Here is a 14,897-nt window from a genome sequence, read left to right as displayed (position 1 = left end):
TCTTTTTCTTTTTCTTTTTCTTTTTCTTTTTTTCTTTTTCTTTTTCTTTTTCTTTTTCTTTTTCTTTTTCTTTTTCTTTTTCTTTTTCTTTTTCTTTTTCTTTTTCTTTTTCTTTTTCTTTTTCTTTTTCTTTTTCTTTTTCTTTTTCTTCTTTTTCTTTTTCTTTTTCTTTTTCTTTTTCTTTTTCTTTTTCTTTTTCTTTTTCTTTTTCTTTTTCTTTTTCTTTTTCTTTTTCTTTTTCTTTTTCTTTTTCTTTTTCTTTTTCTTTTTCTTTTTCTTTTTCTTTTTCTTTTCTTTTTCTTTTTCTTTTTCTTTTCTTTTTCTTTTTCTTTTCTTTCTTTTTCTTTTTCTTTTTCTTTTTTCTTTTTCTTTTTCTTTTTCTTTTTTTTCTTTTTCTTTTTCTTCTTTTTTTTTCTTCTTCTTTCTCTTTCTCTTTCTCTTTCTCTTTCTCTTTCTCTTTCTCTTTCTCTTTCTCTTTCTCTTTCTCTTTCTCTTTCTCTTTCTCTTTCTCTTTCTCTTTCTCTTCTTTTTGCCTCCTGTTTGTTGGCTGTCTCATTCTTTCATACAGTCAGATGTAAAAAAAGAAAAAAAAAAGTGATATATCTAATTTTGAAAAGTGAACAGTATTATTTGAGAAACAAAAAGCTTTAACACATAAACTCTGCCATATATATGTATGTATTTTTTTTATCCATTGGATTAAAATTTTCCTTTGTGCTGAGCATGGAAATTCCATTAATATCTTCCATCACAAACAGTATGCGGCTACAGAACTGACTAATTTGTCATTCTTACATGAATTCAGCTGCTTATAGTTCATTTTTTTTCCCCCATTGCCTCTATATTTCCTTTTACATCCCAATGCAAAGCAAAGTATGAGGGACCTGAGGTTCACTTCACTGTTCTAAAGATACTGTGAGGAGCCAAAAAAATTAATTTGATGGATGGAACAGTTCTTGACAAGTTGTATTATTAGTGATTATACAGTCCTCCCCTTTTTTAAAGAACTGCAAGTGTCACTGAGATGTCTAGCTGGAAGTAGACAGACTACACATGACATTTCAGCAGCTTTCTTGCTGCTTTGTTTCAGATTAATGAGGGCTAATTTTTAAGAATGGAAATGAGGTTTTATCAGTTAGGAAAAATAATGTTCTCCTTAATAATTGGCCATCTAAAACCTCTTTAATTAGCTCCAATGGTTTGTGAGGAATCTTGCTACCTCCTGTTCTGAAGGTGGTGTTAAATTCCCCTCTCCAGTTCTCAGAAACATTTTATTAAATGATGTGGAACTGAACAAGGTAGAACTGGCAAATACCTCCAAAATATTTGCAGTAAATGTCAGGTTGTGTAAAAAAAGTATGAATAAAAATTTGATTAAGCTTTGAAATTACATTTTATTTTTATAACTCTTCAGAAAATTCTACGAATCTGGAATCCACTTGTTGTTATATATCATTTTTCATCTCATTTGTATCATTTCCATGGAAACTTAGACTTGCATTTTATTGTTAGTCAGGGTGACTGAGTCAGGTAGCTGACTGACTGAGTCAGGTGACCATAGTTGATGATCAACAAGAAGGGCAGAAAAGACGACCGAGGAAGGCTTAGGTTAGTCTAACCTGTCCCTAGAAACACTATGGAGAGGATTATGCTAGGTGCTGTTGAAAGGCATTTAATGAATGAGGCTTTTATCAGGCATAGTTAACATCGGTTTGTGAAAGGAAAGTCCTGCCTTAGCAATTTGGTGTCCTTCATAGTCATCCATAGTCATGTCCTTCATAGTCATCCATAAGATGTGGATGACTTAGTGGATGAAGCAGGAAGGGGGGGGATGTTTGGAGTGATAGCATTTGTCTTCCCAAGAAACCGTTATGCAGAACGAGCCCTGCTGTCCTGGAAGTGCCTGAACACCTGCCCACTGATGGGAAGCAGTGAATTAATTCCTTGTTTTTCTTTGCTTGCATGCACAGCTTTTGCTTTACCTAGTAAACTGTCCTTATCTCAACCCATGAGTTTTTGCACTTTCACCTCTCTGATTCTCTCCCCCATCCCACCTGGGGAGAGTGAGTGAGTGAGTGTGTGGGGTTGAGCTGCCTGCTGGGACTAAACCACAACAGCATTAGCAATGCAGTCAGCAAAGACATCGAGGCTGTCACATGGTGGTGATCAGCTGCTTCTGGTGAAAATGGCTACAATATTATATAAATTTCAGGTAACATACAAAAACTTTGTGTGATGCAAATATATGATGTAAATGCCTTTATTCTTATTGTTCTTGAATATCTGGAATGACAGAAAAAGTATTACTCTTTTTATGCTTGGTTTTGTTTCCCACATATGTGATATCAGACTGCATTTAACTTTGCAAAGAAAAGAGATTCTCAAAATGCTGATCAATAGTGAAAATCCATAATAATTATGGGAGTCAGTCATGTTCTTCGTCCAGTATTGATGACTTTAATATACTGAGTGATATCTGAGAACCTTCTGAATCTGACCATTTAAGGATGAGAGCTTCCCCAGCTCCTTCTCTTCTTCACGTTGAAGAACAAAGCTGATGGATATGTTACTTGCCAGCTGCTCAGCTGCACTGCTGTAATAAGTATTCCCAGTGATATCCTCTACCACCTTGTGTATTAAGGATTCCAAACGTCTGAAGATAGGAATACATGAAAGAGGGAAAGAAATAACGGCTATTTCCCTTTCAGACCAGATTTCTTTTCTTGTAGGTGAAAAGAAATGTGATTTGAAAAGGGAAATACTGCTCATTTCATAAGGGTTTCATTTTTCCTTGGGAAGAAATGGTCAATTGGGAAATGGCTTTTGTTTTTTTGTTTGTTTGTTTGTTTTTAAATTTAGCTGAACTTTCAAAGCTCAGAGTCAGTGTTGTGGTGTCACAGTGACTCAGTGACCTCATTGAATCTCAAGCAGTAGAGACACAGCAGGTTTGGATTTCTCAGTATTCCCAAGCAGCTGTCCTGAAACAAGTTTTCTGCTGGAGACGAATAACCCAGAAGCACTGCTCCTCAGTCAATTTTTGTGCATCAGACTTAGCAACGACATTACCTGAATAATAATAACAGATCTTTACTGGTCCGACTCAATTCTAATTTAAGTGCCTATGTGAATATCTGCATTTGCTTTTACGTTAATGCACAGCTTTAAGAGCATATTTTCCAATTTACCATGTCCACATGGCATTCTGCTTAAAAATAAAGCTATGATACTATCCAAATAGGAATGCTCCTTTATAGCCTGAACACCATCTTCATTTTAGGCTATTTTTTTTTTTCTTGTAGGATAAGTCTAGGCTTGTCTTTATGGGTAATCTTGTAGTTCTGCACTGGGAAAATGAGAATCTCATTACAGGGATCTGCCACTTGTTGAGATGACTCAGTATTTCACTAATGACCTGATTTTTTTTTAATGGGTCAGGAAACTCTAGAATCATAGAATATCTGAGTTGGAAGGGACCCACAAAGATCATCAACTCCAGCTCCTGGTTGCCCAAAGGACCACCCCAAAAAATCAGACCATGTGTCTGAGAGTGTTGTCCAAAGGTTTCTTGAACTCCAGCAGGCTCGGTGCCATGACTGCTGCCCTGGAGAAGATAAGTTCGTGGCCATGCAAGACTCTAGATGAAGCTCTTGGCCGAAGAATTGGGTTATCTTTCCTATTAAGAAAACTGCAGATTATTGTAGGGAGCAATGCTTTTTGTGGGGCTGAACTAGTGTTTAGAATGTGACAAAGTGGGAATATACTTTGAGGATATATGTTAAAAAATGAAAGTGAATAAATAATGTGAAAAAGACTAGGCTGCACTGTGAATTTTTTGTGAAGGATTGGTGACATTGTGAATAATGTTCTGTTACAAGAGAGGAAATTAAATGAAGGAAGGCTGTGCTCTAAAGAAAATGCAAGACAAAAAGATTGATCTCTGCTAAGTGGAAAAGACTAGCATTTATATTCTACATTTCTAAAAGTTACTTCAGAAAAAAAAATATAAAAAGAAGCAAATATCTGAACACTTCCTTTCCTTTCTCTGCATAGTTATTCACCTTTTCTCAATGAACATGAATTCTAATTGAAGTCAGAAAACAGACTTGTTTTGATTGCAGTAGGAGGTAAATCAGATAGTCACAATTCCTGTTGATACCAATATGAGTTCTATATGAAGATACATAGAAATCAATGATGCAGATCAGGGAAAAGAATTTAAATTTAAAAAATGAGTAAATAGAAAATTTAAAATATATTCCTTATTTTTTTTTTTCTAAAAAAATAAATATATATATATATATGTCTGACTGCATCACTAACGATCAGTAGCTATGCTCTGGGTGCTGGTTACTTTTGGATCTCTATTTGTTTAAATAGACTTGCAGGCTGTCTTTCTGTATTCATGTCAGTCTTTTGCCTACTATCAGGGTTAATTCTACAACACCACAACATCAACTAGTGGGTGGTTAATATCCTTCTTTAAAAAAATCAGTACTGTTCTTGTCGTTTTTAATATACATAGCAACAGCTGCAAGACAATCTTGTTAATTTTTTAAGATTCTGTTGTCAGGAAGGGTTTGATTTTCATTTATTTATTTATTTATTCTGGTGTGTGTGTTCAGTTTTATAATTGTTGAAGCGGCAAAAGCTGAACACTCTAAGTTTGTCAAAATATATATATTTTTGAGAATATGTAGGTTCTGGGATGTTGTTGTTAGGATACACCACGACCTAAATGATTTTAGAAGAGTCAGTAATTACCTGACTATAATATATGACTGTGGAGATGAGTGAGGCCTTGGCATAAGCAGGCTTTATGGAATGTACTTGAAAAACACTTTGTTGTTGTTGTTGTGTTGTTTTGTGTTGGTTTTGTTTGTTTTTGTTTACAAACCTGGTTAACAAGCTGAATACTTAAAATGTCTGAAAGCTTCAATGAAACTACAATTGACTTTAATTTGGCTCATACTTTGGCAGGAAAGGATAAAAGCCCGGAAGAAAGACCTTTGCTTATTCCCTAGAGTATAAACAATTGAAAGATAGGTATGAACTGATCCAAATTCTCTGTAGGAGCATTTTCTCCTCTCAGTACGTACCATGTAATGAATGTATACCTCACATCGGTGTCAATAATAATTATGCATATTCAACAAGAGGAAATAGAAATTTTAAACTGGTAACTCTTCATAAAATCTTATTACCACTGCTCCATAGACTATGGATCAATAAAGTGAGTCAATAGGCATTAGTCAAATTCCTGTTGGGGCAGTAGCAATAATATAGGTAAAATGTTTAATATACATTTATTGCTTAGTTACTTTCCAAAGAGAAAAGAGTTTAGCTAAAAGATGTGTTTTGTGACTGATTTTCCTTCTACTGTCTCTCTATCACTCAGCACTGGTTTTTACTAGTGAATACCATCAGGTGTGAGCAGAGTAGTTTAGATTTTAATAATTTAAACGCTGAATTAATAAAAAAATTCATACAAAAACTAAGGTGGGAGTATACAATCCCACATGGTTAAGCATTCCAATCAGGAAATGTATAGGCAATCTTCATTTTATTCTCTGATGAATAATGCATTGTGTTACATCCTTTAATTATATGATTGTATACCACTTGAACAATATTTTTTCCCAACAGGTTTAAATTACTAGTTTATGTCATTTTTTAGTACTATGTATTATTAGTTGTATGCTAGGAAGAATTCAAGAAAGTCTTTTATATAAAATCACATAGCATGCTGATGTTACTCAATAAATTTATAAATAAATCACAGTTTCTGGAACACTGTTCATCTTCAGATCTCAAACAGCCTTACAGATGGATTGGTCTTAATCAAATGTGACTGAGGCAGTACTCAGCAGCATTTTGATTCCTATAGGTCAAGGCACCTGACCCCACAACAGGATATATTTCTGTCATAAGCAAAGAGATGCTTTAAAATTAAGAAACAATCATAGCTCTAATATTGCTAATGACTTATAAGATACCTTGTAAATTGCCTTTACTCATAAAGAAAACTGATTATGAATGCGCATACCAATAACATGTAGCCTGTGTGTCTGAAGTCAACGCATCTTCTAGGGTCTTTCCTCTGCTTTTGAAGGTACACAGACTGCTTATAGCAGGAATAGCCGCATTCTGCCTGCTACCAGGTGGCTGCTGAGCTAAGAGTGTGTCACTGGGATGCAGAAAATGAGGCCCCTTCCTCTCTACATTGTCCTGGTTTGAAACTGAAGAGGTTGTAAGGTGAGGTAGAAGAACCACTTTCCTTCCCAGTGACTAGAACTATGGAGAAGAGAGGGGATATTTATGCACCCACGCATTCACACATTTGCTCTTGATACTTCTCTTTAGTAAAAGCTAGAGAAAAATTTGAAGTAAGAGCCACTTTTGTATCGCTGAAAATGACAAAATGGACTTCTCAGAGCACACAGCATTATCTCTTTTGTGATGTTGTTACCCTATTGCATACATCATGCTTTAGTCACAGCACTTTTCTTTGTCACTTAAGAACATTGTATTGAAAATGCCATATGTAGGTGTCCAAATATCACCTGTTACTATTTATTTATTTTATATTTTATTTTATTTTATTTTATTTTATTTTATTTTATTTTAATTTTTACATTCTTTAGTAGTACTGAAAATGACCACGTGTCTGCATTTTGGATTTGCTAGGGGATGGCTAATCCTGGTAAGATAGATCCAGCACATGCAGGACATAATTACGTAAATCATTCATATTTTGTACTACAATTGATCTCATCATGCTCTTCAGCAGGCATATAAAATTAAAAGATCGTTTTAAAGAAACTCTTGTAATCCATTTATAAATAAATTCAGCTTTACAGCTTTCTTCATTCTAAACATATGATTACAATGTTCTGGATCTTAGCATCCTTATGCCTAGATCAGATGCCATATTGTAAAGTCTATTTTAAAATGTTATTTTGAATAAGCTCGATAAGCATTAAATGGGGTAAAAAATTGTTTTGTTGCAAGCCAGGAAGAATGCATACTTGATTAAATATCAAAGATCAAAATTTACAAAATAATACCATCAGAACAGAAGCAAATTCAGCTTACAAGCATTAAGAGAAGACATGATTAAATTGATTACGATGTGCAGCATTAGTCATCGTTACTATACAACTGCGCTGCCTCTTGAAGTCTCTATTCTTCAGTAAAAGTGAGATATTTTGTTCATCAGACTAATATATAACATCTGGAACAAAATAATTACTGCAAATGAAATCAAGAACTGTGACAGAACTTTCATGTATATATATATATTGGAAGCACTTGCTTCACTAGATAAATTATCTTAATAGCATGATATAACAGAACTCTTTGTTAGTCATCTTACCAGGCATCCATGAGACAAGTCTTTTGTACAGTACTTTCTTGTCACTGTTTCTGTCAGGACTTAAAAAAAAAATTGAAATAGTAGAGACGGATGAATATTCATCAGCTTGGCCACCAAATTCTAAAGAAATGAATGGTCCTAGAAAAACTTGTCTCTCATAGTTGCAGTTAGGTCAGATAAATCACAGAATCACAGAATGGCTGATGTTGGGAGGGACCTCCAGAGATCCCCCCTCAAGCAGGATCACCCAGAGCATGTTACACAGGATGGCATCCAGGCAGGTTTTGAATATCTCCAAAGAAGGAGACTCCACAACCTCTCTGGGCAGCCTGTTCCAGTGCTCTGTCACCCTCATAGTAAAGAAGTTCTTCCTCATTTGGCAATGAAACCTCCTGTGGTTCAATTTACCCCTCCTTTACCCCTGGTCCTATTGCTGGCCACCACTGAGAAGAGTTTGGCCTCATCCTCTTTACATTGTCTGTTCAGGTATTTGTAGAGGTTGATCAGATCCCCTCTCAATCTCCTCCTCTCTAGGCTAAACAGGCCCAGATTGCTTAGTCTTTCCTCGTAGGACAGATGCTCCAATCCCTTAAATCATCTTCATGGCTCTTTGCTGGACCCTCTCTGGAAGTTCTATGTCCCTCTTGTGCTGATAAAGTGGACAAAGGAAGTGGGCAGGAGAATGTATTTACAATAAACTTCTCAAGTATGGGTTCATACACAGCAAATGTAAAAATAATTTAATTCACACCATTGATCATTCATTTTAGTGGCCTAACATAGTAACCTCAGTTTGCATGTGACTTATTTTGTAGAAATTTTAATTAAGGACGTTTAGATTCAATTGAGATTAAAACAAGAATATATGGGAAGAACTGTAAAATGTTTTCACGTAGCAATAGTGTCTTAGGGAAGTTAATACAAAGCCCAGACACACAGAGAGGAACAAGAACTTACTTCACAAACACACTTAACAATACTTTGGATGTAAGTGTGCAGAAGTAAACAATGTAATTTGCTGTTTATACTTTTCCTGGACTCTATAAAAAACAACAAAAACAACAACAACAACACAGGCAATGGATAGCACCCTGTTAATTCATGCCACTTTCTCTGCCTTCTGGCTGTCATAAACCAAAGCAGTACAGTGCAAAGAGGGAGAAATTTACTGCTGGAACGGGTCTCAAACTGCTTCTGGCTACTGGAGTTCCTTCCAATAACCCAGCAAGTATTTCCAAGTAAGGAAATTTTGGATTCACAAGAAAACATTTTTAAAAACAAGGCATCAGTTTAAACTTTAAGACTGATTTTTGGTCATTAGTAGAGGCTGCCTTTGGTGGAAGGGTTCTCTTTGAATACTTTCTTGAAGCCTGTGATATGTAATGCATGCATGTAATTTAAGTTATAAATGACACCTAAGAGCTATCAGTGATTCAGAGTCATATCTATATTTCCAGGAGGCAATATGAAATGCAGGATAAGATCAATATTGTGATGTTTCTGAGTAGAAGTTTTTTTTCCAATTGGATATCTGCCTGTGCCTTCCAGTATGAACCACAAAAGAAGGTCAAGGACTGAATTAGTACCTCTTGTTAACCTTCCCTCCTCCTACTGTTCCCTAAGATAAGGAGATTTGAACTGGTTAATGTGTACATAAATATATTCATATTTGTCCTTTTTTTCAATGTTATCCTACTCTAAATACCAGATGTCATTTTATTTGTATGAAATGCTCCTGTATACTGTAATGGCTTCACTGGTACCACACCAGAAGCAAGGTGTTATCAGTCACTTAAACAGGCCTTGTAGCATAGAAAGCTCTTGGGAAAAGCAATAATTTGATGGCAATGCCAGAAAAACAAGGGCTGAACCCACTTGATCTGACTGTTAAAACTGAAGTAAATCCCTAATGACACTGTGAAACTGTCACACCTTGAATAGAGAACACATATTCAAATGAGATTTGGGGCGTTCTATTTTTTCTATCTTTACTGTGTTTAAAAAAGAAATTAAAAAATCACACTAGGAACTGGTATTGTAAGGATGGGATGGGATAGGACAGGACAGGATAGGATAGGACAGGACAGGACAAGACAGGACAGAATAGTTCCAGTCAGAAGAGACCGACAAAGATCAGCAAGTCCAACTGTCAAGATTGCTTTGGGGCTGACTCAAAGTTTAAACTTATTCAAATACCTCTTGAACAGGTATGGGGCATCATGCATCTGACTAGGAAGCCACTTTTTCCAGAGCTCTTCCTAAAATCCAGAAAAAAGAAACATCCTCCACCTTTCCGTCTTCCACTAAGTGGTTGATCTTATCACGGAAGGGTATCAAATTAGTAGATAAATATGTCTATGTATTCTATATTCTGTATAGACTCAAACTTTCAGAAAGCAAAATTCACATGTAGGAAGGGAAGTCAGTACAAAGAATATATTTATTATATTTAATTATATTTAAGATAAAATTACTATAATCTCTTTCCATCTATGCTTATTATTTAAAAGGGAAAAAAATATTTAATAGAGAACAATAAGGAATTTCTATTTTTTAAAAAGTTTAATGAGACTCAGGCAATAAGAAAAAAGAGAAAGAAGGATGTAAAAACATTTTGAATATATGCAAAATGGAGCTGTATTGACAAATGATTTGTTAGAGCTGTTAACGTCAGATTTAAAAAATGCTTGAAATACATAATTTTATTTTATATTGAACAGCTGAACAAATAGCTATTACATTGTCCTAATGTAAACAAGGGCATTATTGTCATTGTTCAATAGAGACTTTTTACTAATACAATTCTTAAAGAGAAACAGGATTTTCTCACCTTTTTTGATCCTTTACATAATTTGTTATAGTACAGTTTGAAAAACAGGGCAGTTGTTTTCTTCTCCCTGATTTGTCATTTGTCAGTCATGTTAGATTACCTTCAGAGGTTTTTTTATTTTTTGTTTTGTTTTGTTTTTGTTTTTCCCTCCACTATAATTGTGCCTTTTACATAGGATGTACTCTTTATTAATTTATGTTTGGCAGTATAGTGAAATACACTTGGTCTTGTTAACAAACATCCAGCAATTATGATAATCTGACACGCCATTTTGAAAGTTATATTGAATTTTCTCTTCTTATGGACACTAATTGCATATTTGAAGTGATGGATTTTGTTCCTTCAGAAGCATGCTGCTGGATAACTTATTTATCATAATTTGGGAAAGTGGTATGACCTTATTTCTTCTGTTTCTTAGGTTTCCAAAAATGCACACACAATGCAAACAAATATAAATCATGTGCCACCAATTAACTGTTATAAAACCATTTACATGGAAACAGGGTGATTCTGTCCTATTTTCTGCTCAGCAGTTAGTGCTTAAGAAACTCAGGTAGAATAGAGAGGTGACTGAATTAGCTTGTACTCAACATAATATATCATATTTAGTACCCTTATTAATCTTTGGTATATTCCTGGGGAACTGCAAGGATCCATTATTTAGCCTCTTCACTGGAAGAACAGCACTTTCCTGTCATCTTTCTTCACGTTCCTGTGCCATTTTACCACACACACCCTCCCTGGCTCCCCCATACTGCATGGGAGTCCTTGATTCCCATTCATTTGCTACACTTCTGCTGTCAAAAATGTGTTGTGAGAGATAACAGATGAGTGGCACTGGAAAGAATCACATCTGTAGAACAGGACATACACAGCTCGTATAGAAACTGCTGCATTTTGATGGCTCCGGCTCTTGAGCAGGAAGGGGACATGGGAAAGTGCTGTGGACATCTAGGCAGTTATTTCCCCCGACCTGTAGAGCTGTAGCTTATTCCTCACAATTGGCTGTGCATTTTATAGACACTATTTAATTGTGGATGAATGGCAACGTAGAAACTTAAGAGATTTTAGAGACTTCCAACTGTCAAAACAACTTTTTTTTTTTTTTTTTTTCCCAATTTGTGGAAAGTGGGTAAAAGATGTTGTAAAATCCTCCTCCCAGTATACAGACGGGAGCGTGACCTGGAACCCTCTGGTTAGAGAAAATAGCTGCTTTGATCCCTCAGAGTTTTGAGGAGAGCTATTCAAGTGAAAGTTGCAGTTCACAGAAACAGGACAGAGCTGAGGCTGGCAGGGCCCTCTGGGCTCACCTGCTCCAAGCCCTGCCCAAGCAGGGACACCCAGCGCAGGCTGCCCAGGGCCAGGCCCAGGCAGCTTTTGGAGATCTCCAAGGAGGAGCCCCCACAGCTCTCTGGGGAGCCTGTGCCAGTGCATCACCTGCACAGCACAGAAGTGCTGCCTGGTGCTCAGAGGGAGCCTCCTGTGCTCCAGTTTGTGCCCACTGCCTCTTGTCCTGGCACTGGGCACCACTGAGAAGAGCCTGGCTCCATCTTCACTGCACCCTCCCTTTTGTTTTTATAGACATTGATGAGATCCCTCTGAGCCTCCTCTTCTCCAGGCTGAACAGGCTGTTCCTTAATTTAGTAAATCCCCGTTTTCAAGCATTTATTAATTTTTGTTTGGTACTTCCATGCAACTACCATGTTGATTAACATGTCACTGAAGCCTCTTAGCACTGGGAGATGTCAGGAATGATGGAGCAGGTACCCCAGATTCTTATTACTACATCTCTCATCATGTTTTCAGAACCCCCACCCTAATTAAGGGCAGGTTATTTTGAAGCACTTCCTACAAAATATATATATATATATATACACACACGCACATATATATATATGTATTTAGCTTAGGGATATAGTTATTTAGCATTTCAAATAACTGTGAAGAGTAGAAAATGGTTGCTAGCAGCTAAATCTTGGAAAGCAGACTTTCAAGTAGGTTTTCTCCAGTTAAAAAACTTTAAAAATGTTTAGCTTCTTTTTCCAACAAAAAAGGTAATGAACATTTATAGGTCTTTAAAAGCATGTCATATCATAAGATCCCTGTGAACAGCACCATCTGAAAGACACCCGCTGTATTCAGTGATGCAATGGGAACTCTGCATGCATTCCTGAGATTCCCCACACTTTTAAGCAGGTGGCAGTGTCGGTTAAAGAGACATAGTTTTGCCTGCAGCCGGTAAAGATTGTTGCTTTCCAATTTCTCGATTTATCTTAACCAAAGGTAACAATGTATAGCACCATTATTGGGTTCCTACCTAGACAGGGATAGGAAGAAAATTTGAAAAGAATGTCTTTGTTGACTAAAAACTATTTTATTGTTTCCAGATGTAGCTTTGTGAGCTTCATTCCTCAGAATGAGACACTGCAGTAAGAGACATAACTCTTCTTTAATACCACGTTAGCATGAAGAACTATCTTCTGACGAGGTTAGAGGACGTCGTAGTGCAGTGATTCAGCATCAACTCAGTATCTACCTCTAAATGCTGATAGTTATAATAAATGCAAACTTTGTGGTCTTTCTTCTGTTGGACCTTCCATTATGCTACTTACACAGACTTGGCAGGCAAGGCAATAAGGACTTAGATTTGCATGTTTGGACTGCTTTTTCTATTTATTTATTTATTTGTTTGTTTATGGCATAAGATGTTATATTATCTACCATTTGGACCTACGAATAGCTAGTAAGGTATATATTTTTTCCAGATGTCCTACAGCATTAAACAAACAAAATGCAATAACTGAGGTTAATTTAATGAACGGTAAGTGGCTTTGATCTCTTGCTAATGTGTGAACACAGCAACTCCTGTTCAGAAGACATTTTTGACTATGACTCCAAGCATGGTAAAATATCTGTCATGAAGTGTTTTTTTTTTTGCCTGGAGATATGAGAAACGTGTGCGCGTGTGTGAATTTTGCGTAAACAAAACAATGTTCAAGCGGACAGGTTTTCTGGTGGGAGAAAACAGCTGGACCTCAAACTGGAAAAAGAAGAGTAAATTATTTTGGGCATGCACGGTAGGCGGAAAACACCACTTATAATTATTTTTCATGAACTGGTTTTCAGTTTGTTTAAGCACATTTGACTCCGATTCACGGCAAGTTTAGGGTTCTCCTGCAGGAACCACCCGAGCTGACGTGGAGGCATGCAGCTCCCCGTCAGGGCGTTGCACAGGACACAGGAGCAGTCGGTAAGGGCGGTGCGAGGGATGGAGGCAGGGATAACCGTGCGGGCAGCCGAGGGAAGGCAGCATCTCATGCTCCTCCACGGCCTCCCCAGTGGCCAGTCCCCCTTCACACCCGCACAGACCCTCCCGGACCCCACCGGGGCCGCTCTGCCCCCCGCCCACCCTCAGCCGCGGGGCGCGGTGCTGCGACATGGCGGACCCCGACCCCCCCGCCGGGCGCGCGCACGCGAGCGCTCACCCCTCATCCCCCCGCTCCCCCCCCCGCAAGGCCGCCGGGCGCATGCGCGGCGGCGGGCGCGGAGCTGTCCGCGTGCTGAATTCCCGGCGCCTCATTCCGGCACAGGCGCCGGGGTGCCCCGCAGCCCCCCGCCCTGCTCCCCCCTCCGTCCAGCCGCCCCTCCGTCCCTCCATCCCTCCTTCCACCCGTCCCACCCTCCCTGCCGACAGAGGGGAGAAGCAGACCGAGCCACTAGCCCCCGCCACCGTTCCTAAATACTACTTTTCCGAGCAAAAGGGGGAATAAAACACACCGGCAACAGACTGCTCGCAGCGCTGCTCCCCTTTGCGTGATGCTCTGTGGGTAGTGGGGTTTCCTCTTTGCTCTCCTTTTCCTTTTTTTTTTTTTTTTCTTCCTTTCTCTCTCTCTCTTTTTTTTTTTTTTTTTTCTTTCTCCCTCGCACTAAAACCAAGGCGAGGGAGCGACCAGGTCTGATGCTTTGTCTCCTTTGTGTTGGCTGCTGGAGATGAGCCTAGGCTTGACCTGACCATGATTCCAAGGACTGGCACTTCTTTTTTACCCCCAGTTTGTAGAGATCCAGACCTTCTCTTCCCGACTGCCAAGAAAAATAAACTATTGCTGAATTGGGGAATCTAGGCAGCACCAGCGTACTTTTTCCCTGCATCTCTCTGGAATCGTTTCTGGGATATTTTCCAAAATCATCACAGAAAGCAGGAGGAATGAACCGGCAGCTAGTGAAAATTTTGACAACCTTGTTTGCATTTTTCTTAGAGACAAACCACTTCAGGTAGGTGATATGGTCTATGTGATGATATTTTTCAGAGGTTATGGAAATCATAACTATAAAGAAACTACGTCACATTAACCTAGTTTGTTTTGCTGTACTGAGAGTATTTCATGTTCATTCTATATAGGCTATCCCTTTTACACTCAGAGACTCGTTGCTTGGTAACAAACACCAAAAAATCAAGTTTGGGTGATCTATTTTTCATTTCTCTTATTCAGAGACATACATTGTCACTGATTATCAGTATAGCTAAAAGCAGTTCCTTCAGTTTTTCTTCTGAATTTAATCTCTGCTCCCATCAGAGGTTATGCAGGAAGTTGCTTCGGTTCCCTCCTCTTCAAGCTCTGGAAATGACTGAATCAGTTTTGTCAGGGACATGGTTATTTGAAATTAGAGAGCCAGCCCTCGGATTTTGGGAAAACC

At 37.9% G+C, this 14,897-nt stretch overlaps 1 protein-coding gene across 3 annotated transcripts in view; it reads left to right on the top strand.

Moving 5' to 3' along the window:
- Positions 1 to 1,617: 1,617 nt before the first annotated feature.
- Positions 1,618 to 14,897, top strand: part of GLRA2 (glycine receptor alpha 2) — a 142,310-nt gene continuing 129,030 nt past the window's right edge. Inside the window, exons 1-2 of one of the 3 annotated variants that reach the window (XM_083839452.1) lie at positions 1,618 to 2,212; positions 14,253 to 14,474. In XM_083839452.1, coding sequence (XP_083695578.1) covers positions 14,407 to 14,474 — 68 coding nt within the window. In that variant the 5' untranslated portion in view covers positions 1,618 to 2,212; positions 14,253 to 14,406. Of the gene's footprint in view, positions 2,213 to 13,727; positions 14,475 to 14,897 lie in introns of those variants that run through there. The other 2 variants (XM_083839453.1, XM_083839451.1) reach the window with 2 other exon arrangements.

Source organism: Anser anser (assembly GCF_964211835.1).
Source record: "Anser anser genome assembly, chromosome: 1".
NCBI lineage: Eukaryota > Metazoa > Chordata > Aves > Anseriformes > Anatidae > Anser > Anser anser.
Note: the sequence above shows the minus strand (reverse complement) of the source record. Positions and strands in the feature narration are given on the sequence as shown.